Here is a 23,363-nt window from a genome sequence, read left to right on the forward strand (position 1 = left end):
TTTGAATTAAGAAAATGAAAATAGTTTATAGGAGGTATGCCTCACTGCTATAGCGCTTTAGTTACTTGAGCTTATCTCCAAAAATGCAAAACGTAATGCCGAGTAACGAGTCAAAAGGCATTGGAGCTCTGTACTATACCACAATAACCTAAATACCTCAACAGTATCCTTCTTTTTATACCAGTCTGCCTACTATTTCGTAGCTACATGATGTCTAGTTGAGCAGTGAAATGAAGAGTAGTCAGATAGCTTACAAGACTCCTTCATGCAATGTGGTCTGAATATGAGATAGCTATATGTTGTGAGTATTGAGTTATTTGTGCAAAGTTATCTCATCAATCACTGAACACATTACTTTATTTTTTCTTTACGTAGTTATTAATTTGTTCCTGAATCCTGAATCCTGGTCGTGTTCATGAAGGCCAAAAGCTGGTCGTATTCCAAAGGCCATGAAGCAAAACAAAAATCATCAATTCCTTTTATATTTATTTAAATGTTTGTACAGGATTTCTATCACTTCCTTTGTCTGTAAATATTTGTACTTACAGGATATTTGAAGAATGTTTAGAACAATAAACATAAGGGAAAATTTTCTTCTCACGTGGCTCTAGAACCTTGGGCGGTCTTGGCCTGCCAACGGACATAGAACATCTTCAAAAATTATCTATATAGAGTAGAGTAGAGTAAATGTACTTAAAAAACTAGTTTGAAATAATTCAATGTTTTTAATGGTACTTTTGGTAATTTTTATGTAACACCATTTCGCTGCTTTCTTTACCCTTATAATACTTCTTTACCCCTATACTTATAATACCCTTATAATAGCTACTCGCATTAAAAATGAATCAATCAAATGAAGGAACCTTGAAAGAACGGTTCACAATAACGCCAGCCGCCATTGATTAACAGCATTGTCCCTCGTGTTTGCCAAGCGAAAGCAATATTAATTGCCATTTCTTTTCTTGCCCAGTTGCATTTGCCCCGTTGTTCCTTCTACATCCCCACGATCATTTAACGGCCGACTGGTAAGCATTACCTAACAAACGTACATTTAGCAGCGTTTGCGCTTTGTCAACAGTTTGGCGATCTCGCGAAGTTTGCCTTTTTTACGATACTGTTTCCCAATCAAATAGGCGACACAGGGGTTTTAACAATCGAATTCGATTACTGTGTACGGGCAATTAAAATCGATTACACACCATAAAATCGTACCGTGACATTTGGTCCACATTGTACCGCAACCGCACCGCGTACCGGGCCACAGTAAAGGAAGGCTGCCATAATTCGCTACGGGCGGTTCGAGATGAATGATTTTCAGCTGTTGAGCAGACTTTCATAAATAAAATTCCGCGATGGCAAACAATAGCAACCGCTAAAAAAATTGGCTGTTACTTTCCAACTAAAACTAAATATAAATTATTTTTCTTCTTTAAAAAAAAACAAGAGCTACAAGTACAACCCACCAAAATGGTAAACAATTGTCAGATACGGTTAGCGGCCTCCGGAAAGGGCTTATTGCTGCGCTATACAAAGAGTACAAAGCAACAAAAGCCTTTTGCTGCTATTACCACCCCGACAAACAGGCTGACCGCTCGATGGCGGCCCATCATCATCAATAATATGGCGAGGAATCGATCGGAACCATTCGCCCGAACCATTCAAACGCTATCTGTGTAGCCTGTGTAGGGATCGATCGGTGGTAGAATGAATGACCGAGATGATTGGAGGGGTAATTGCTGCGAGCAGCATGGACAAAACAATGGACATCATAAACAATGCTGACAACAGAACTACACTGTGTCCGGCCGACAATGGGGTGGTGGAGGTTTTTAATATCGGAGTTATAAAGGCAGCACTGTAAGTAATTAATGCCCGGCGTGCAAAAGGCAACGTATCCTTTACCTTTCAATGTCAATCAATACATCTTCTGGGTCTGCGGATAATGCACCGTGACTTTATAGTGGAGAGGCTTCTGGGAGGTGTAGAAGCATTAGGTGAAAAGGTAAATTTTCAGCGATTTTTTGGAAAGTGTTTGTAAAAAAATACTTTATAATTTTGACTCGAAGTAGTATCCATAAGATACTGATACATTTTCCCATCGTTCTGATAATTGATGAGTTCTGATTCTAGAACACATGGATTAGCAAGGTGCTTCTCACTGATGATTTGCTTCTGAGAGAGAGTGGTTGAGGCTTTGAATATGATGGAGCAATATATTGCTTTATTAGAGAAGGACCCACTCACAAGAAAAAAGAGGAAGAAACTGTCTTTCGACTTCCATTCGCAATGGTACACCATTTTCAATTCGATTCAATAAATCTCAATCTTTTCAGCCGAAAGGACAGAGATACGTTCCAAGATGCAGCAAGCTCTTTTTATTTCTATCACAGATCAGCCTTCAAGAAAATCCTCTTTATCCAATACAGTAGTTTGCCCCATGAGTTTCTTCATACTCAAATTAAGAGAATATTTTATAGTTGTAGGTATAGAAGATGTAGAAAATACTGTAGAATTCTGTGGAGAGGAGTTCTCTTCTTCAAAGCTATTTCGTCCATAAAACACACCTCGCAAATTAATCAAACCCCTCATAATGGCTTTGGTGTTGTTGTGCATTCCAAGCATAATAAGCAGCTGGTGCAATATTTCATCGTCTGTGGATAGAATGTACTCCAACGCTTCTAGAATGGCACCAGTCTTGCTTATCAGCTCGTAACTACTGGAATCCGGTGTGTGCAAAAACTCTCGGCAACTAATTAAGTTTATGGTTCGTGATCGACATAATTTCGTAAGCAGAAGTGCCGGCTCTACTTGTACCATTTACTAGACACACGACGAAAGCAAAAACTCAAATGGTTGAGTACTTCATTTGTTTTGTGGCTGAAACATTCTGCTGTAAATTGTACTACGCAGTAATGTGTTGAGTAATGGCTCTCATTTTTTGTTGTTGTGTTGACTTGTGTCTTGAAGTCTCTGATTATCGGCAATCTCGTAATCCACCACTTAAAGTTCAACCTCTTTGAGCCATGCATTAATTGTACCCTTGCCGAGGACGGTCGCAGTAGTAAACGTTGTGAAACTGCTACCGGCTTCTGCTTCGTCTGCGTCCAGAACGCACAACCCTAACACCGCCTGTAAGCGGTGCAATAAACCCATTACACATCCCGTGATCATGCTACCTACCAACCTTCTCCAGCGCTCACACGGACTTGTGGGTTTCCTACCCTATCTGTTTGGGGTTGCAATTTCCGCGACTCAATTGTTTTGTCAACAATCGATAACCTGGTTCGCCTCGCAGGACAACAGCAATAACAAAAAAAAAAACGAAAGACAAAATAAACAAAAACTCGGGGGCTCATTTCATTCATTCACCCAGCGACAACAAAACGGTCACGATGACGAAGGCCGACGATCGAAGATTGTGTCAATGTGCGCGCGGCCGGTAATAAATGGACACAAGCGGTAAAAATAAAGCTCGCAAAGAGTGCTAAATTAAATATCGCTGGTGTTGCTGCTGCTGCTGCTGCTGTTGGTGCCACCGGTGCCTCGGTTCCGAAATGAGCGACGCAGTCTTGCCCTTATCGCCGGTACTCGTAAATACGTGAGCTAAGTTGGAGACGCTGTTCCACAAACTTCTTGCGCCACTCCCATCGCGTCTCCATCTACAATGTCTGGGGCGAAATGCCGGAGGGAAAGACCACTCGGTCCTCGAGACACAATCAGCTGATGAGTGATGAACCACCACCGCTCGGTCAGCTGTTAGGGGTGGCCGATAACAATCGTAGGTCATACCGCACACAGATCACGCTAGTGCGCGTCCCGTCTCGTACATGTTGCGACGATAGGACGCACGACCGCGGCACTGCGATTTCGCACGTGAGAGAACACAGATAACGTGCACGATGATGATGACGATGATGATGGTTGATTTCGGGCTATCGAATGGGCCTGACGCGTACCTGTACACTCGACCCAGAGCACAGAAGCAGACCGCTGGTTGTTGTTTCTTTTTTTGCTAATTAACAGCCAGAGAACGCATCGTGAACATTTTGCCGCGCGATAGGGAAGACACGATAAGGCGCGTGTAGATTTATGATCGCGCAGAAGAAATGCGGCCAGTCAAACAATGCGCTAGGCAACGCTTTTGGCAGTGGCCCAGTGGTCGCCGGTGCGACGTGCAGCGATAATGCGGTCTCGATGCGGTGATAGGGATGCCCGGTGGATGTACATTAGCAATCCAATGCCGAGGACAGATACAAAAATGGTGGAGATGATCCGAACGATAAGACGGGCTTTTCGGGCGAGTAACAGACATGACATTATCGTGGCATTTGTACGTATTGCGGACAATAAATTATGCGGGCTAGCATTTAAAATCAGTTTTATTCAATTCGCTCAGTACGATGCGTTCATCGTATTCAATAGCTTTTGAAATTTGTTAATATTTTTCATTGATCCTCGCCTTTCATGTGCAGGACAATTGAAATTTTTATTAAAATTATGTTTCGATGAGCAACAACATAAATCTGATGACAATACAGCCATAAGCCATCATAATCAAACATCAATAATAAATAATTAACATAAAACGTACATATACGTTAAACGGCCTGACTGTTCTTCAGTGAATAAAAAAAAAACTAATGCAACAAGGACAAACTAAATCTTAAGTTTTGGAGTTCTTGATCTTATCAAACCTACCTGAGCAAGCCTGTTTAGTACCGATTTTTAATTTGGAAAGCACTCATTGATCAGTTCTTTGGAATTTCCAACAGCTCATGCAAGGATTTCACTCTGTTAAGGGATCTTAGATTTAAGTACATCAGCAAATACTCGGATACTGACCTCACATAGACTACTACTGTAGTCTATGAATCATCAATTTTCCATGATGCAAAAAGGAAAATCGCTTCACTTGCATGCTCATATTATATCGTCAAAATAAATATTTAAATTATCCGACAGTTTACCTATAAAGATCGAAACACTATGTCCACTAATGACAGTAATTCTCCAACTTTTATGTGGAAAGATATTCGTTTCTGCCATAAGTCTATTTTAACTTATTTGTTGTTTATTATTTTCCCAATGTTCTGTAGATAACTTTCTTAACACTGTTTAAGACTTTCTTATTCTTTTTCTTCGTTATCACAACTTCGAGGACGTTATCATAACACAAAGGACTGCCATTGCTAGCTTCCTTGACCATTTTTATGTTCTGTGTTTGAGGTTTGAGGTCTGGACTTGTTTAGCGGAACATATACAAACATAAGAGCATATCACAATACTTCAGCTGTATACAACATAAACAGCAATATAGATTGTCGTAACAATGGTGGAACGGATTGTCGTACACGTAGCCTAATGCTCACAAGTTCATACTCGGAATTGTCGTAAAAAAGATCATGTTCAGATTTTGAAAGCTCTAGCTGATCAAAAATTATATCTCTTCAAAATTTTCATCTACTAAAAGAGCAAGTATATCGGTTAATAACGGTCGGAAGCTGTGAAGAACTTTGAAGAGTAAATAAGTAATCTTTCAAGGGTTTTAACGAACATCACAAGTGACATATACGTTGATGTCCAGTAATATGTTAACCTAAACGGTTTGCTCTTAGATTGATGCTTGTGAAAAACGAATTCATCGTTAACTTCGCTGATTTAATTTCCAAGAATTAATTTTCATATCTAAATTACTGGCTTGCCTAAATGTTTTTAACATCAGTTGCTAAATGCTGCAGTTTTTATCGTTTCCCTGCACATGCTGCACAGTCGTACTTTGGATGGGTTTCACGATAACTTTACGGCACATTAAAACCGAATATCACTTAAAACTCTTTTTATGTCAAAATAATCACCCCAATAACTTCGATTCAGAGGAGAGTCGCGGGTTGTACGCGAGGAAAAAGCGCTCTACGAAGGAATGTTGTTGATAGCAGCAGAAATGCAGAACTTTAAAGAAGGTTAGCGCAGCCAATTGATGACTATGGAAGACGTGTTCTGTTCATCAAAAACCGCATGCCGAAAAGGAAGAATACCCATGGAAACGTAAAACCAATCTCGCTCGTAAAACTCAGCCACGGGTTCTTAAAGTTCATTGTGAGAGGTGTGCTGGTCATATATGCATCGCTGGGGTACGTTTCCACGGCCAGAGGTGAACGGTTTAACAATAACGCTCGCAATCAACCCGCGTCGAACCCCTTAACTGGCGAACGAACCTAAAGGAAACCTCCTGCCCCCGAAGAGAGTAGCATGTCCGTATCGATGATTTGCGCGCGTTGTGATCCCGGAGTCGGCTCGATTCTTGACGCTAGCAACTCGCAAAGGCTTTCATTATCGCACCTCGTAAGACAATACTAAGGAGCGAGTGAGAGAAGCAACCGATTCTCTAAGCCCAATCTTCCCTGTGGCGTGCCTTTTCATGGTGGTCGGTTGGTCGAATCTCATAGGCATTAAACATAATTAATTTTATACCCCATAAATAAGCGCGGCAATCATAAATATTGCAAGAGAAGGCATACACGTCCGCATTCAGGCCCAGCAAAGGTTAACCTAGCAAGAGGAACAGTGTGTACGGCATTTAAGTTCAAGCTAATTCGTGTTATGGGAGGTATGATGCCGATTATGACACACAAACGAGCTCAGAAAGAAAAAAAATTAAAGTAACGACTCAGTTTAAAATGATTTTGCCTCCTGTTTTGCAAAAGTAGTTCTTCGTTTTACATTATCTCTGCTACATGATTATAATCACAAATTCATTACCGAAAAGTGAAAAACAGATCCTGCGTTATTAAAGTTATGGTTCGATTTAAAAGGGCCCTTCCCTATCCACAATTAACTCAGAAAACACTTTCCACTCCAGTCCAGCGGCTCGATACAGCCGGGGACAGAAATTCGAAATTTTATGTTCATTTTAAGCTGCGACACGTTTTGCCAGTCCGCACACGATTCTCCCCAGATGGACCTAAACGATACGTTGTTTTGTTTCTATTTTATGGAAGTCCCTGTTCGCCAGTGCCCAACTGCCCAATGGGGACTGCACATTCCGTGCTCGGTCAGCACTTTGTCTTGCTCATCTTTTTTAATGTTCCTCAACAAAAAACTAATAAAACAGCGAATACCAGCGCACCACGAAGCGTGCGGAGGGTGGTGCTGGCCATGTGATGCTATTAACCTCCAGCGGGTGGACGGACATTCCACTGCATATCCTGGAGCGGCTGTATGCGAGTGGTGAGCTGAGCATTGAAGGGAAAGCGTCCAGGGAAGGACAGGGATTCATTTTGATTAAATATTTTATTTTTATGCGTACCGTCGATCCCGGAAGTTTCGATGGGATTGTGCTGGCGGCCATATTGTTCCCCCCTGCCACGCTGGCTGTACTTCGGCAGAGAAGTATATCCGTTGCTACTAAGCATAATAAAAGGGGAATTATACAATAACCGTTGGAAGCGAATCGATGGTCTCTATGAGTGCAGTTCGATTGAATGGCTAATTTTACTCTACAATTCTCATGAATTCATTACATCGAACGAGGGGTTGCTTAAGCTCATGCAATTATTATCCATTAGTTCTGATGCGTATAGTTGCTACTGTTTCTAGTTGGGTGAGCATTCTTGTAAGGGATTATACGATCGTGTCCAAACTAAGGGAATGAGCAGCAGTCATATCGTCACAGAAGCGTTATAGAGTGTCTGGGTTGTGAAGCAGATTTAAAGCTGACGCATTTTTTTCAACGCGGAATGTTTAAAATGTCTAATAATGTTTAGATTTTTGCTAGGTTATTTTAAGAAAGGGAAGGAGGTTAGTCAAAGCCCAAGTACAAAATAGTGATGGGCCCTCAAAATAAAAACTACCTCCGATTTCAATTCCGACTCGGGACCTATTTCCAGATAATATTCCAATTCCGACTTTGAATGCGGAAGTAATGGTTCGAAAAAAAAATGCAAAATGCACTACTGCAAAATAAACTGAACAACAAAATTACTCAATTCATGGTTCTATAAATTGAAACAAAAAAAGTAGTGATCCTGTGACCATAGTACTTGCGCATTGGCGGTCAGATCACCAACTCCAAATAATACCATCGCAAAATTTAATTTTGTGACTGTACCATGCCGGTCGGTCGGTCCTATTCTGATGATTTACCTCAGGAACCTCGACGAGTCCTATTTGCTGCACTAAGTGTACGTTCCATAGAGTTCGCCATAGCAAAGACTCCTGCATCATACTTTTACAAATGTGGGTTTACAAGCGTCGTAAAGTCCTCTAGAACGGTTTTGGACAGGTTCCATGTCGCTACTGACGTTTGTCCCAAGACAGGTGATGTTCGGGATGTTTTCAAAGGTCCGATCAGCTATCTTTTCATCTCTTCCAGTTAAAACAATATTTGTTAGAAAGGTCGCTAAAACTCCACCTCGTCTTTCGGTCGTTAATCTAATCATTCTGTTGGTAGGCTTTCTACTACACATATAGCTTAAAATCAACTATGTATATGTCATCAGTATTTTTATACTAGGAGCCGTTAGTAGGCAAAATTCATTCACGTCTCTGGGATGACCCAGCATGAAGAGAAGATGAATGCAACAAGAGATATTAACATCAATTTGTCATTAAATTTGTAAGAATGGTCGTGTTGGTCACGTAGATGTTGTTCACTAAAATATATCCGAAACACATCTGAGCGCTGTAAGTTCATAACCTTATTCCACAACAATGTAGTCCACAACGTTCGGCAGCATTTTCGCTCGAGTGTGAAAAACAAAGAACAGCAACAGCAAATCCCACTCTAACGTTACTTTCATAAAACATTGCAATTCCCACTTCACGTGCGGGGCAGAGCGCGAGCGCGCGCGCATATGGCCTGTCGCAAATGTGGGCCACCGATTTTCAGCTGCGAGGTTATCCAAGGTAATTTATAACCGGTGCACTTACCCACTTGGCTGCGCGTACGTGCCTGCCCGGTGAGTTCTCTCGGCTGCTGTCTCGGCTATCGCTGTCGGAACAATTAATTCATCAGCTCGTATGATTAAATGAACGTAAATTATGAAGCCCGTGTGCACACAGACGTGCCTTCATGTCTCCCCGTAGCAACACCCACTCACCCATCTATCCCACCCATCTGTGCTCGGTTTATGCGGGACCCCCGTCCAACATTTTCCAAACCAAAAGAACTAGGGGGTAGACAATTTTCCACCTTTCTTTCCTTGTCGGTGAGCGGCAGATCCGAACATCCTCTACCGGTGGTGAATGCGCACAGAATGTTGTGTGCCGCCTGTGATTGCTTTAAATTGTAATAATTCATCGCGCTCATCCACACCACTTTCGAAGGCACGTGGCGACCACCGTCTTCACACAAAATCTGCACACCCCCCGAAACCAGAGAGTCGTGAGAGGTGTCGCTTTTGCACATTTCACACAGAGTGACTGTGGCGCATGAAGTGTGTAATTTTTACTCCCACCTTGCCGTGGCAATCGACAATGAAAGGTTGGTTGGATTAAGAGTCGAACGAAATAGGGTAGAAGGGATCTCCTGTATGCATCATGCGTAGCCGTTGCTTTCGGTGCGGAATTAACATAATTAAAGCGATGTCTGCTAACGACATGCCTAGGGGATCTTTATGTACCAGTCCTGACACCGGAACCGAAATCTCGGATGTAGAATCATAATTTAAAGGTGTTTGTTTTCACTAATGGACCTAAAAATGTTGAACCAATTGCGTCTTTTGCCGGAAGTGAGTGGTTTTTAACTTAACAGTTTTAAACTTAAAGGAAATTTGATCAAACGGGCAGGCCGGAGACCATCAGAATCAATGTGATAGGGGGGGGCCCTAAAACTCATTTCGCTATAAGAGGCCTGTTGCAAACGCCGCAAGAATTTAATTTTAGCGACTAATATGAACAACAGGAAACAAATTTATTTCCTTCAAATTTCGATAACATGTACAGTGGTTAAAAATCTTAACGTGTTGTTTCTTACTCAGTATAGCTCTTTCTGCCGTGTGAAACGGTGGGAGGGCTTATCTCTCTTCAGTTATTGCTGCGTACGTGGCTGCGTACGTGGCTTGTCCTTACGCGGCTGCGTACACCCTCGGTCATCTGTCAATCGTTCAATTGTTGACTTTGAATTTAAACGTAAAAGTTGAAACTGAAAAGCTCAGTTCAATTGTATAATATTTTATTAATTAATCGAAAGAACACAAAAACAGACGAATTCTAGGATGCTAGGCGAAGATTTTTTTAACACAAATACCAAAATAAAGAATAGAAAATGAAATATTTACACACCCATAAAACGTAAACGTAAATGGGGTGGAAGAATGCAACTGCGACGCCAAAGCATCAATCAGTAGAAAAACATTTAAATGAAGTATGACGCCTCACTGAAGTGGATCCTCTCTCTGATCTTATTACTTAGATACGGGTAATTCAAGTCACAGGGTTTAGAATATCTCTGATCGTTGCTCAGTAAACTTACCCAAAAAAACCAGCAATGGCAAGCTTAGATTTGTACAGTCGGTCAGACGGATTTTTGTTTAGGTCCATAAGAATCTTAATGTGATGTTCAAAACTTAGCAAGAATCTCTAGGTTAAGTTGCTCCATTAGCCACGAACCTTATTTTAACTTCTATAGCTTTAAAATTATTATTCCAACAGTTTCATATGCCAATAGTTTGCCATTTTCTACCTATAAACGGTTCATTAATGCAAGCAAATTTCCTAAGACTTCTGATCACTTTAAACGTCTTAGATTTCCTTCATAATTAAAACACTCGTTAAAAAGAGCGTATCTGTAGAACTTCTCCCAGGAGGTATGTGGCGTAGCCAAACTACAACCAGACCAAACAGGGTCTGGTCAATAAATAAATTATCGATTGTGCCTAACATCTACTCGATAAAAATAAGTGTCTACACATTATATCTGACTTGCTTTTTTGTAGACATTATCCCATGCTCATAAAGTTTTTATTTAATGTGCATACTGCATTGCGACCTTGAATAAAATAAAACTATAATAAAAGGAAGTCATCATTTGCTTTGACTTCTTTGCTATAGTTTAGCTACCGGACTCGATAGAACCCGTTAGCATTGAACGCGAACCAATTCACATGGGTTTGTGTTTGTATAGGTTTGCTACATATTCTACATCAATTTTAATCTCACTTCTCGATCGAGACACGACTGCCAGAAGTGGCATCCCTCGAGCACCTTTCAAAACCCCAAAGCACCGCAGTCACTGAACAAGTGGTAAATATGTAATTATGCTGTTAGCAACCACAAGATCACGAGCCTGGCCCACACGGACACATTCCACCATCGCTCTACGGAATGTGTCCACTACGCGTGTACAGCTGTGCTCAATATCTTGCCGATGCGCGGATGTTGATAGAGATGGACGACGTCTGTCAGGCAGACAGGCGGAGATAAATATGGCACAGATAAACAGATCGAATCAGTTGTTGCTGGTCGCGTTGGGTGGTTCTTTCCATTCCTTTTCTGGTGTAGGGCTGTCTCCACTAGTTTTTCGCCCGGTGAGATTGTCGTTATCAGCACAAAGACGATGGTTACATTTTAGTAGAGTTGGTGGTACTACTGCTGCAGGGAACAATCTGTCAAAATTGGCTGCTAACAATCACGCTATCACGTGATGATGATGGTGATGATGGTGCTAATGCACAGAGGTACCTGACTGCAAAGAACCACTCATGCCATTACCATGACCAATCGAAACTAGCTGGAAACTGCATGTAATGATGCATGAAAAATCGAAATCATGCTATAAGTATATGACTGAAGCGCGCTTTTCCGAAGGCTTTTCTCACGGGGCATACAAACACACTCTAAATGAGGTGCTGCTGCAGTTTTCAATCAATTTGCTGGATGTGTTTGATGCAGTTCCCACACGAGCGTATTACCAACCGTTCAAAAGCCCGGAAGCGCTAGGGGATGAGGGTGGCTTTTCGTTACATTCCTGCCGGTATGAATAATAAATTATTACACCGATAAGAACACAACCCTTTTGCTGCTAGGCGCCACGGGGGGCCTATATCAGTACTCTTTACTCTTTACCACCAAACCGCTCCAGGTCCGGAATGCAATTGCAGCTTGCAGAATTTGCATACAAACCCAGCAACGACGGGGAACTCTCTATCGCACGTTTGTGGAGAAGTAAACGCTTAACAATTTCTTTAAATTACAGTTCCACCCCCGGCACAAGGCAACGCAAGGGGAATGAAAAGCCTTCGTGCTGCTAACTCGGTTGGCAGAAAAAGCCCCATTTTAACCACATTTCGCCTTACTCTCCCGAGTGGAGGATAGCAGCGCACAGATAACGGACGGCATAAATTAGAAAACTTTCCACAAAAGTTGCACTACTATGCACAAAACTATGCCTTCAAGCATTCTCTCTCTCTCTCTCGTTCTTTCTATGGTGCTGTGGCAGAAGGTTCCTCTGAACTTAACCGGGCGAACAGAGTAGAGTTCGATCGATAAAAGGTAGCAAAAATCTAATTTTATGTCGCTATTTCTTATGACTAAAGTTTGGCGATTTCCGGATTCTTTGATGCTCTAGAGGGAACCCTCGGAAGAAGTTTGCGAACGATAAAAGCCTGTGTGTTGGTACTACAATGGATTTAAAATTAAATTTTGAGCCAAGGATGGATGATGGCGGAAGAGACAAAAAAGTTTTCGGTGCGCCCAACGTGGGGCTCGAACCCACGACCCTGAGATTAAGAGTCTCATGCTCTACCGACTGAGCTAGCCGGGCTGGTGAGAGAAGGGCTACTTAATGCGCTACATAAACACGTTGTGCTCGACACATTCCATCTGGTTTCCATCATACGGTAGACCTCATTCTGAATTGTTTGAAAAAGTCTAGTTGGAAAACAACTGTATATTCCAAATTGCATTTTCTTACTGTTTGCATTGCTTATGTTGGATTTCTTGTGACTAAAAATCTAATAAATTCAATAATTGAAATAAATAAGTAAAGCTTCAAAAAACGTAATAAAACTACAACACAATTTTGCATAAAGTCACCCACTTTCGATTGAAAACCATTGCTGGTCAGTCTGGAATGAGCCACACCGTTCGTGTAAATAGCCGCGCGCGCGAGCGAGTTGATGGAGGTAGAGAAAAACCTTGAACTTGCTTTTTGACCATCAACACCGCGCCGTCGAGTCAGCTGATGCGGCCGTTCGCTTGTGGAGGTGTGATGCTTTACGCGTCGTCGCGGACTTGCGCGCCTCCCTCCCGGTCCACAACCCACCACCCATCGCACCAACTCACCCACCGACTGGCTGGTGGCCTACTTTAAGTTTATTGATTTTTCATCGCTGTCTCCAGTGGTGGTGTAATAGCGTGCTCGAACCGCGGCGGTACCAGGGTGTTGCTCCTTGTTCTTCGAACGCGTGTCTCATTTGACTTTTGGTTTTTGTTTCTTTACAGTTTTGTTCTTTTGTTTTTAGAATCTCGCGCATTAAACTCGACCCTCGCCTCACCCCCCCGGAGGACAACAACATGTGGTGGAAGTTCATCGTAGAGGTGACCAATGAGTACAAGATTCTGCGTGGCATGATATCGTACTCGGCGCTCTGGCCCATCGGATGTCTCATTCAGCAAACGTTCGAGGGTAAGCGGCTGAAAAACTATGACTGGGAGCGTTGTCTTCGTTACAGCCTGTACGGCACGTTCGTGTCCGCCCCCATGCTCTACACGTGGATGCGCTGTGCCAACATCATGTGGCCCCGGACGGATCTTCGGTCCTCGCTGGCGAAAGCGTTCACCGAACAGGGTGCGTACGACCCGTTCGCCATCGTGCTGTTCTTCTACGGCATGAGCATCCTGGAGCGTCGATCCCAGAGGGAAGCGGGCGATGAGGTTCGGGCGAAGTTCTGGGACACTTACAAGGTGGGCTTCTTCTACTGGCCGGTGGTGCAGACGTTGAACTTTTCGCTCGTTAGACCTAAGAACCAGATTGTCATTGCCGGGTTCTTCAGCCTCATCTGGACGACGTTTCTGGCGTACTCGAAGTCGAGTCAAAAGCAGCAACCGATGGCTATTGTACAGGCGGCGTAGACAAGGTGGCGTAACGTTTGAACTGTAGATGTGATGAACAGTGTTAGACCAGTTTATAGGTTGATTATGTTCGAAAAAAAAAAGTTTGTATAAATTATGTCCCTGACGAATGGTGCTAATAAATAGGTAGTCCATATATGTATCTTCTATCCCGACTTTGTACAGCTATCCCTAAAGATCTTCGTTCGCTCACGCCAGGCTACAATGTTGTTTGTTCTGGAGACGATTTGTCGAAGTGGCGAAGAAGCCTTCGTTCCGGTGCAGCAGCCGTGACCTGTTCGCCCAGACCTTCGAGCAGCGCAGGTATCACACGTTCACCAATAGATATCAAAAGATCGGCTATTTTCTCCACCCGCTGAATATCGCTGATCACCGGAATGGCTGCTCGATTTTGCTCACCGGAAGTGGACAGCTCCACCTCGATGCCATCTGTCACCACATCGCGCTTCAGACGGTCCAACTATAGTGGAATAGAGTGTATAAGCACAACATTTTCTTAAAGTTTCAACACTGAGAACTACAGCGATGCCTTACACTACGACCTGCTGCTTGATTGAACGAAACGGCAAAGATTAGCGCTATCAACACAAGAACGTCGTTTTTCCAAGCCATTTTTTGGCGTTCACTCCGTTCTTCTGTTTTGCAATGAAAACACTTCCTGGTCATATCGGTTGCTTTTATACAGCGACTACAGTTGCCGTACGTAACATCGATTTGGTCAGTTTATGTGCACGCAATGGAGAGATTCTTTTGTGGCATGTGAATAAGTGTCCATTACAGCATTACTTGCAAGCAGTACAATTGGTGACCGTTTATATGAGCAAATAAAATAGAATTACGCCATCAAAGTGTTTGTTTGGCGTGCATTTTTCAAGGTTATTGAATTTCTTTTGTTATATTGAATTTTATGAAGCACAGCATTTACAAGTGGATATCGATGAATATGGTGGTTTTTGAAAATTATTGGTTTGAACTAATTAATTTGGATGAAATTGATGAATCATGTCATACAATGAACTATGCCAATCTCGAAAATATAATTAAATTAAATCAGCATTTCAAATCGTCGGAACATTTAAAATCCAAGACAATTTTTGTTGCGCCATCTGTTGTTGAAATAAGTATAAAGTTTCATTCCTTGACAGTAGATGGCGTTAAATGCTCTCTTGGGATGCTTGGTATGATGTCTTGCAGGTGCCGCTGTGGAAGCTATCGTTTGTAGAAAAATAACGAAGTGGGTCCGATATTAATAAAACATCATTTATTGTGGATATTTTTTGTTTAACGAATTCATGATGTGATCCAAAAAACTAAAGCTTTACTTAATTCAGGAAAATTCAAGTTTTTTAAACCTTTGATTTCCAACATTTGTGTTTCATCAGGTTGAAATGTTTCAGCACCACGATAATATTATGCTACATGGGCACGTTAAATTTGCTACTTTGACCATCACTGACAAACGTCACTTGTTGTTTTGCTATCGGAATGTAAACATTGCAGTGTGCGATCCAAACAAACCAGATGGGATTCATCAGAAGCCGGCTAAACTCTTTAGTGTTGCTGTAGCTTTGCACAATTTTATTTTCATATGAGTAAATTTGTATAGAAGTTCAGTTTCCATCATTGTAAACACGTGTTATCCTCGTTACTTGCGTACCGGCGTTGTCTTGCTCGCATCACAACTTGTGTGAGTACGAATCTTTACCAATTTGTCCACCAACAACAAAAATAACATATCTTATTTATTGTTAGCATACATCTCCAGCATACAATGGGAACGCAACGAATGTCCACGGAAAACGTGGAACGTTTCGTTAATGAGCAGTTGAAGGAAGATTTGCGCGTGTATGAAAAGCGGCTGAAAGAGTTGAATGCTGAAATGCTGGAGTATGTGCAGCTGAAGCACATGATTGAAACCATCCTAACGAAAGAGCATCGCACTGAATTCAAGACGCAGGTGAACATTGGTGGAAACATGTTCATTAAGGCCCGAGCAGAAAACGTCGAACACATACTGGTGGACGTTGGGTTGAAGGTTTACGTAGAGTTTAAAATCGAAGAAGCTATAAGGTTTGTGGAAATGAAGATTAAAGTGCTTACGAAAGAGGCAGACATTGTACGGGAAAAGAGCATCGAAACGAGGGCCAATATCAAGCTGGCACTCCTTGTGATAGGAGACTCACAGCAACTGCACACAACTCAGGACGATCGATAGTAAGAACATGGGTGGGTGAAAACTATGGTGTACCGTGTATCGTAAAGTGAAGAGAAATAAATATTTTACACGTTAAGGTTTTGGTCGTTATTCCACAATGAAAATAGGCAGCGAGAATAAATAGAAATGGCGTAGCACTCCTGTTAACCAAAAAAACCGAAACATTTTAAAATTATCGTTTGATCGATAATTCTGCTGCCAACTGTCAAATTGTTTCGTTTTTTTTCTTGAGCCTGTCTAAAATGTCAAATGATGCATCATGACAGGACCTGCTCTTCATGGTGGCTGGTATGACGGATGATAAACAGATTGTAAGCAAAAGCAAAAACTATGTGCGGACAGAATTCGGCGTAATAATAGTATTTATTCGGAGATTTAGGTAACTATTGTACGTAAAAGGCACGTAAACCGCAGCAGAACACACGAATCGTGTCTTTTCGCGATACGCCACGACGGAACGGCCGATGTTGACATAAGTGATAAGAACACCCAACGAAACATGGGTGCCGTAATCGGAATTGTTCTGTAATTGTTGCAGGTTAATGTTTTCTTCGTTTGCAGTTCAGGAGGCCGAAAAGATCGTGCAACCTTTCTCCATATGAAAACGCAACCGTGCTAGCTTGGGGCGCAGGATTGACAAACGAGTGTCCTTGATCGATCACATAAAGGGCGGTTCCGATTGTGTACATCGGACAAAACCCACACAATGGATCTGGTGGACATTGACAAAGTGTTGGATGATCTCGAGCTAAATGAAGACGATGGCACCAGTACGGCTACAAAAGCTTCGGGTAAGCATAGTCACTGGCGGACCATCCCGTGACACGACAGTGACCTTCTACGTGCTTTCTCGTTTTGCAGACACAAGGTCGAGCGTTCGAGAATCGGGTGTTTCAGTGAACGGCACCACGACAGAGCAGGCAGCAGCAGTTGGGCCGGCTCCCGTTTCGCAGGAAAAGCTAAAATTTAAGGCCAATGTAGTTAATGTGTCGACGGTGTTTTCAAGCCTGAACGAGTACGTGAACGCGGGCGGTACGGAATTGGGTGGTGTGAAGCATGCGAGCCTCCACGATTCCCACGATCTGGGCATACCAAGCGAAAGGAAGCCACTGCTAACGCCTCCTTCGAACTCTTCGATTTCGTCCGATGTGAAAACATCCAACTCAGCGGCAGCAACGTCATCCTCCGTACCAACGTCTCCGCAGCATGTCGTGTCCTCTCCGACGACGTCACCCGACTCTTCCGCCTCGTCGGTGTCCTGCTGTTCATCGCGAGCTGCTTCATCCTCGGCATCTTCTTCCGCACATTCCTCTTCGCGTTCATCGTCCTCTTCAGCGTCCTCGTCCGCATCCAGCAGCGATGCTGAAGATGGTGACAAGCGTGCAGCGAAAGGTGAACGTGCCCTTGGTCACGTGCACGAAAAGCTTCCCGAGGAACTATCGTCACTGAGCGCCGATGATTACGTACTGGACACGTCCTCAATGACCACGCTGGCCACTACAAATGAAGGAGCCGCACGGAAGGGAGCGACGACGGCCGATGCCCAGGATACGTCGGCCTTTTCCTACAAGAATAGCCTGTACTCGGACACGCTGAGCAATGATGTGATAAATTTAGAAGGAATCTCTTCCATCTCCTCCATCGTGGCTGTCGACCTGACGAAAAGCGCACGGGAGGCGATCGGATTGGTGGAGGGTGCTCCGGTGGCGAAGGACGAGATAGAAACGACGGCACAGGATGATGTGGAACGGCCGGTAAAGCCACCGGACGCGGATGATGCACGCAAACCGGTGGTCGGTTTCGAATCGACGATGGACGATGTGTCCGATACGGAGCTGGAAAGCTATTTGCAGGAGCTGGAAGAGTTTGATTTTCGTAGCGTGAACGTTGAATCGACGGTGCCACCGAAACCGGAAGCGGAATCGTTTACCGTGCCGGACACTGCGGTAGAAACGCAGCCGGAAGTTGAGCATGCGGCTGTCGAGTTGGAGAGCACTGTGCCGATTGTGAAGGATCGTGCCGATGAAAACAGTATCGACAGTCGTAGCGATGATGAAATAAGCCCTAGCTCCTCCCGGGGTGACAATGAGGAAGATTTAATATCCCAGGCGTCTACACTAGAGTTTAACGATTTGGCAATGGGTGCGACTGCGGCAGTGGCGGCTACGACGCCTCATCCACCGGCAATCGGAGCCCCGGTAGTAGAAGCACCAGAAGGAGCAATGGCAATGGCTTCCGAGCTCGACATTCCCATTCCGGTCGATACGGAAGTGTCGGGAGATTTTCCGCTGGACGAAGATGGAAGTGAGATCAAGTTTATTGACTGCACAGAAACGGAATCGGAACGTCGACTGATGGATTCCCCGGAAGATGAAATCAACCGAATGAGCCTGTCACATCCCGAACGGCCAACGTCTCTGGAGCTGGGGAATGGCATAGTAACCGAGGGAGATGGGCTGGTGGAAGGTAACTTTCCTTCTTCACCAGGCCATACACCTCCTTCATCGCGTGCTTTAGTTCCGGATCAAGGTCTCACGCTGTCCTCTACCAGTTCGGATGATTTTGCTGCCTCGATTGAAGGAAGAACGGCAGCGCACGGTGGCGTGGTGGATGACGGCTCACGATTAGCTATTGCCGATCCGATTCAATCGCCCATCGCAGCTCCAATAACGGTGGCTCCGTTGCTAAGCCCAGCGCAGGCACAACTCGGTAAGATACAACCGTTTTGGGTGCCGGACAATTCAACCAAATTCTGCATGCAGTGTAACCAAAAGTTTTCCGTCATCAAAAGACGTCACCATTGCCGGGCCTGTGGCCAGGTGCTCTGTTCGTCCTGCTGCTGTTTGAAGGCGAAGCTTGAATACCTGGGTGACGTCGAGGCACGCGTCTGCATCGAGTGTGATGTGATACTGAGCATTCAGCAGCAGCAAGCGATGGAGGCTGATCACCAGCACCAGCAGCTGGCCGGTGCAATGGCAACCGATGGCCGAAGTTTACTATCGGCAGGAGTCAGCAGCAGTAACAGTAGGCAGCCGAATCCAAATAATCCGATGGAATATTGCTCGGTAATTCCTCCGCTGCAGCAGGCCGCCGCTAGCAACCAGCCCCAGTCGCCAATCTCCGTCATGGTGCCGGTAGGCGTGCTGAAGCGTGCCGGCGCTCCACGGAACATGCGCAAAGACAAGAACGTCATCTTTAGCGACGGTATACGGCCCGGGTGCGATCTAACCGAGCTCGATCAGAACTGGGATGCGGTACCGACACGCACGTCTCCTCCGCGGTCCCGCAAACCGCGCGTCCAAACACCGCCCGGCGGCGACGATGGCGATGCCAGTGCGGTTCCCCGTGCCGGCGGACAGCTCACGTGCTTGATACCGCCGGAAGAAAACAAACTACCGCCGGTGCTGAAGCGGATCAGCCCAACCGAAAGCAAGCTGGTCGAGATCGAAAACGACGCATCGCTGTTGGAAGGACTGCGCGAGGTAACGCTCACGTTTGCGATACAGAAAAACTTCCACGTGCTGGTGACGGTGGTCGAACTGGCCTGCTGCATCAATCGGACTGTGATCAACTTCACCACCCGTGGGTTACATTACGTGGGTCAGGACGAGATTATCATCCTGCTCGTGCTGGGTGACTCGCGGGTACTGCCGAAGGACATCTTTACGCATCTGAACGAAATCTACTGCGAGGCGGATCGGGGACACATCATTACGGAACTCGGATTTTCGCCTGCCCGTTCGAACAGCTTTCTTGGCTCGAAGAACCATGGTGGATTTCTGTACGTACGCCCGACGTACCAGTGCATGAAGGCGGTCATTACGCCCGAGGCACCGTACTTGATCGGTATACTGATTCACCGCTGGGAGGTACCGTGGGCAAAGATACTGCCGCTGCGGTTGATGCTACGCCTTGGCGCACTCTACCAATACTATCCCTGTCCGCACGTGAGCGAACGGGAGCGCGAATCGGTGTACGTGGAGATTGCCCAAACGATCGTGAATCTGTTGGCGGACTTTCGCCACTTCAGCTACACCATTCCGAGCGTACGCGGCATGGTGATCCATCTCGAGGACCACAAGACGAGCATACTGATACCGCGCAATCGGTACGAGCAGATGGTGAAGGTGGTGGACGGTTCCAGCGAACAACTGATGGCTGTGGGTGGAAACTTTAGCAAGCAAGCCGATGGGCACCTGGTGTGCATACAGAACACGGAATCGGGCTGTCCGGAAGCGACGCAGTATACGACACAAGCGATCGATATCGAGAGTCAACCGCGTAAGGTAACAGGAGCAAGCTTCCTGGTGCTCGATGGGTCACTCAAGCCCAACTCCGGGCTGACCGGTCGGTGTACCATCTTGGAGGATGGGCTAAAAGTGCTTATACCACCGGTAAAGCTGCAGCTCGTAAAGGAAGCGCTGAAAGCGATGAAAGATTATCAAATCGTTTGTGGACCAACCGAGGGAGACGACAGCCAGAAGGAGCTGGTTTCCATTGAGTGGACGGCTAACGATTTGAACTTTAACATTGGCGTTACGTCGCCGATCGATCGCAAAGCGTTTGACGGTGTGCCGAGCATTCGGGTGCACCGGGGTACGGATTACTCCAACTCGAATCACATCATCCGCTGGACGGAAGTCTTTATTCTGAAGGTAGGATTGGGGCAGTGCGGCGGAAAGGGATCCGTGCTGATAAACAGTCCGCTTTTCTTTACTTCTAGGGAGATGAAGAATCTAATCATCCCGGTGATCCGATCAACATGTCGAAGGTTTCGGAAACGGTCGCCAAAACGGCTTGCAAGGCACTGATCGAGTATCTGGACCTGCTGGCATCCAATGGTCACACGAAACTTGCCCTCCGTATCAGTTCCAACCGTGGACAGGTAAGTGAGCGGACAATATTCTTCTTCACTGTGAGGGTAGTAATCATTCGTTGCTTTTGTACCAGATGGCGTACGTAGCGGGTAGCGGTGGCAACAAGCTTGCTCCGCTGTACTCGAATGCGCTCGGCCAGGTAGTGATGGAGTTGCTGGAGCGCCAGGCAACCGCGCTGCATCTCGACCAGCATGATATTGTATTCGAACTGATATTCCACATTCTTGACAAGTAATGCATAACGCCAGAACTGAGTGTGGTGGAACACCCCGGGCGACAACAGCAACCCGACAGCCGCCGTCTGCGATGAGTTTTTTTGCGTATGCGTTGGTATTTGTTGCGGTTGTTGCGTAGAATGTGTTTGGAAGATAAACTTCTGTCGTGTTTAGCTTTTTCCTAGCGAGTCGCTCTGTACTGGCTTCAGTTCAGTTTCGCCGGAAGGCGAAAAAAGCACTCGATTGTATTATTTGCTTCAAACAAACCAATTAAAACCAAGTGCTAGCCGGGTGCGACAGACAGGTACAGGAGAAACGCATCCGATCGCCGTCGGAATGCATAGCAAACCGAAGGGAAAAGGTGTGGATGGGAAGCACTGGAGACCGGATAGAACGTGAAACATACACACCAGGTGCATGCCGTGAATTATATAGAGTATATAGATTATACATATACATATATATATACATAGACATAGATATATATTTCTTATATATATAGTTAAAATTATTGAAAGGACATACGGAAGAAGCCAGTCACACGTTTAGTATGTCGCTGTTTATAGGTGGGACGGTTAGGTTGGGAAGAGGAATATTTATATATGATTTGGAAGTTTTAGTGCCGACAGACAAAGAAACAAACAAGAAAAAAACAACCCGGGTTGACGCAATATGGCAGCAATTGGCATATTTTGCAAACAATGATAGTTACTACGTTCAGAGCGAAAGCTGGCCAAGTTGCATGCATTGATAATAGCAAATATATATTAGTGCCCACGAGTGCACCTACCAACGTAATTCACGGGGTGCGCGTATGGCGATTTTTGATGCATTGAGAATTGTTTTTCTGCGTAAGGGCATTTTCTTCACTAACCGTTCATCAGCTAGCCGTTTGCCAGAGCAGAGCTGAAGAGGCTTTGTCGCTTTTGCTAACAGGGCGACAGACTTGACTGCGCTAAATTCAGAGTCATCAAAACCCTAAATGCACTCGTTATTACAAACTTGGTGGGAACCTACCAAGCTGGTTTTATAAGAGCAAAATCCAACACCGACAAAAATTTTCCCTACCAAACGACAGATGGTCCAAAAACGTTGGGAGCATCTGCTCATCGACTTCACGGCGCCGTATGATATCGTAAGGATTTCTTTGGAAGCAGGTGAAGGGAAACGATGGACTCTCGGCCATCCTGTGAGAAACGTTCGAATCACTGAAACTGAAACAAGGGAGGGCTTTCCGGAGCACAAATGAATGTTTTCATTTTTTGACTTCGCGGATGACATCGGCATCAACAGACAGACATCTGAGGCGGTGTGCGAAGCGAGGCCTTTAGTATTGGTTTAAGGATCAATATGATGGAGTAAAAATACCGATTTGCCTTTGTATCAGTTCACGTCAAAGATCTTCGTTTGGTAGAGGAATTCTGTTACTTTGGTATGGTCCTAACTTCGGTGAAAAGCCTGAGCAGTGGAGTCAGTAACATTTTTCTTGAGAATTATGCCTATTATCCTCAAACTCCTGCGATCCAGAAGACAGACATCAGCTCTGGACGGAAACGAAGCTCGCCAGTTTTGAGCTTCGGATGATAAGGGCTCCGACGATGTGTGCTAGCAAGTTGGGCAGAAAAGGATTAATAATCACGAGCTAGCTTAGTGGTTTACTGTGTAGATATTTTGATGGAAGGATACGAAGGTCCTTCCAAAAGTCACCAAATTCCAAATTCACGGTCTATCCTGAAGTCTATTTCACCCCGTACCAAATTACAATTAACAGTACTGCGAGCTAATGAAACATTCAGCAGACAAATGTGAGTGTCGAAATCGGGTTAAGTCACACAAGCAAACTTCATCTCCATCACCCTAAAAGGCCAAATAACGGGCGGGATATGCAAGGTTACGGAACAGAGCAGATAAATGAATCTCGGTCGCAAACGGGCAACACCAACAAATCCGCAACCTCTTCCTACATAATTACGTCAGTCACGCGGC

General features: G+C 44.6%; 4 protein-coding genes and 1 non-coding gene across 18 annotated transcripts in view; 3 read left to right on the forward strand and 2 right to left on the reverse strand.

Annotated features, from left to right (window-relative positions):
• Positions 1–14,219, forward strand: part of LOC118506872 (mpv17-like protein) — a 149,639-nt gene extending 135,420 nt beyond the window's left edge. For 7 of the 8 annotated variants that reach the window (XM_036044610.1, XM_036044612.1, XM_036044611.1 and 4 more), the window contains one exon: positions 13,441–14,219. In XM_036044610.1, coding sequence (XP_035900503.1) covers positions 13,513–14,070 — 558 coding nt within the window. In that variant the 5' untranslated portion in view covers positions 13,441–13,512 and the 3' untranslated portion in view covers positions 14,071–14,219. Of the gene's footprint in view, positions 1–13,155; positions 13,371–13,440 lie in introns of those variants that run through there. The other variant, XM_036044617.1, reaches the window with a different exon arrangement.
• Positions 12,688–12,760, reverse strand: Trnak-cuu. Its single transcript has one exon. It is a non-coding gene; the product is annotated as a tRNA-Lys (tRNA).
• Positions 13,135–14,716, reverse strand: LOC118506873. The gene is made up of 2 exons (XM_036044618.1): positions 14,605–14,716; positions 13,135–14,530 (listed from the first exon to the last, which is right to left on the reverse strand). Exons 1-2 carry the CDS (start codon positions 14,680–14,682, stop codon positions 14,270–14,272), a joined length of 339 nt encoding a protein of 112 aa, XP_035900511.1. The 5' UTR covers positions 14,683–14,716; the 3' UTR covers positions 13,135–14,269.
• Positions 14,717–15,540: 824 nt separating this feature from the next.
• Positions 15,541–16,361, forward strand: LOC118506876 (protein UXT homolog). Its single transcript, XM_036044620.1, has 2 exons — positions 15,541–15,757; positions 15,823–16,361. Exon 2 carries the CDS (start codon positions 15,842–15,844, stop codon positions 16,283–16,285), a length of 444 nt encoding a protein of 147 aa, XP_035900513.1. The 5' UTR covers positions 15,541–15,757; positions 15,823–15,841; the 3' UTR covers positions 16,286–16,361.
• Positions 16,362–16,552: 191 nt separating this feature from the next.
• Positions 16,553–22,202, forward strand: LOC118506877 (zinc finger FYVE domain-containing protein 9). Of its 7 annotated transcripts, none has more exons than XM_036044622.1 (5): positions 16,553–16,664; positions 16,824–17,076; positions 17,147–20,940; positions 21,009–21,170; positions 21,236–22,202. In XM_036044622.1, the coding sequence occupies exons 2-5, from the start codon at positions 16,992–16,994 to the stop codon at positions 21,395–21,397; spliced, it is 4,203 nt and encodes a 1,400-aa protein (XP_035900515.1). In that variant the 5' UTR covers positions 16,553–16,664; positions 16,824–16,991; the 3' UTR covers positions 21,398–22,202. The 7 variants fall into 7 exon arrangements, with proteins under 7 accessions (XP_035900515.1, XP_035900514.1, XP_035900518.1 ...); XM_036044621.1 differs by having other exon boundaries at positions 16,847–17,076; XM_036044625.1 differs by having other exon boundaries at positions 16,565–16,673; positions 16,847–17,076.
• The last annotated feature ends 1,161 nt before the right edge of the window (positions 22,203–23,363 follow it).

Source organism: Anopheles stephensi, chromosome 2 (assembly GCF_013141755.1).
Source record: "Anopheles stephensi strain Indian chromosome 2, UCI_ANSTEP_V1.0, whole genome shotgun sequence".
NCBI classification, from domain to species: Eukaryota; Metazoa; Arthropoda; class Insecta; order Diptera; family Culicidae; genus Anopheles; species Anopheles stephensi.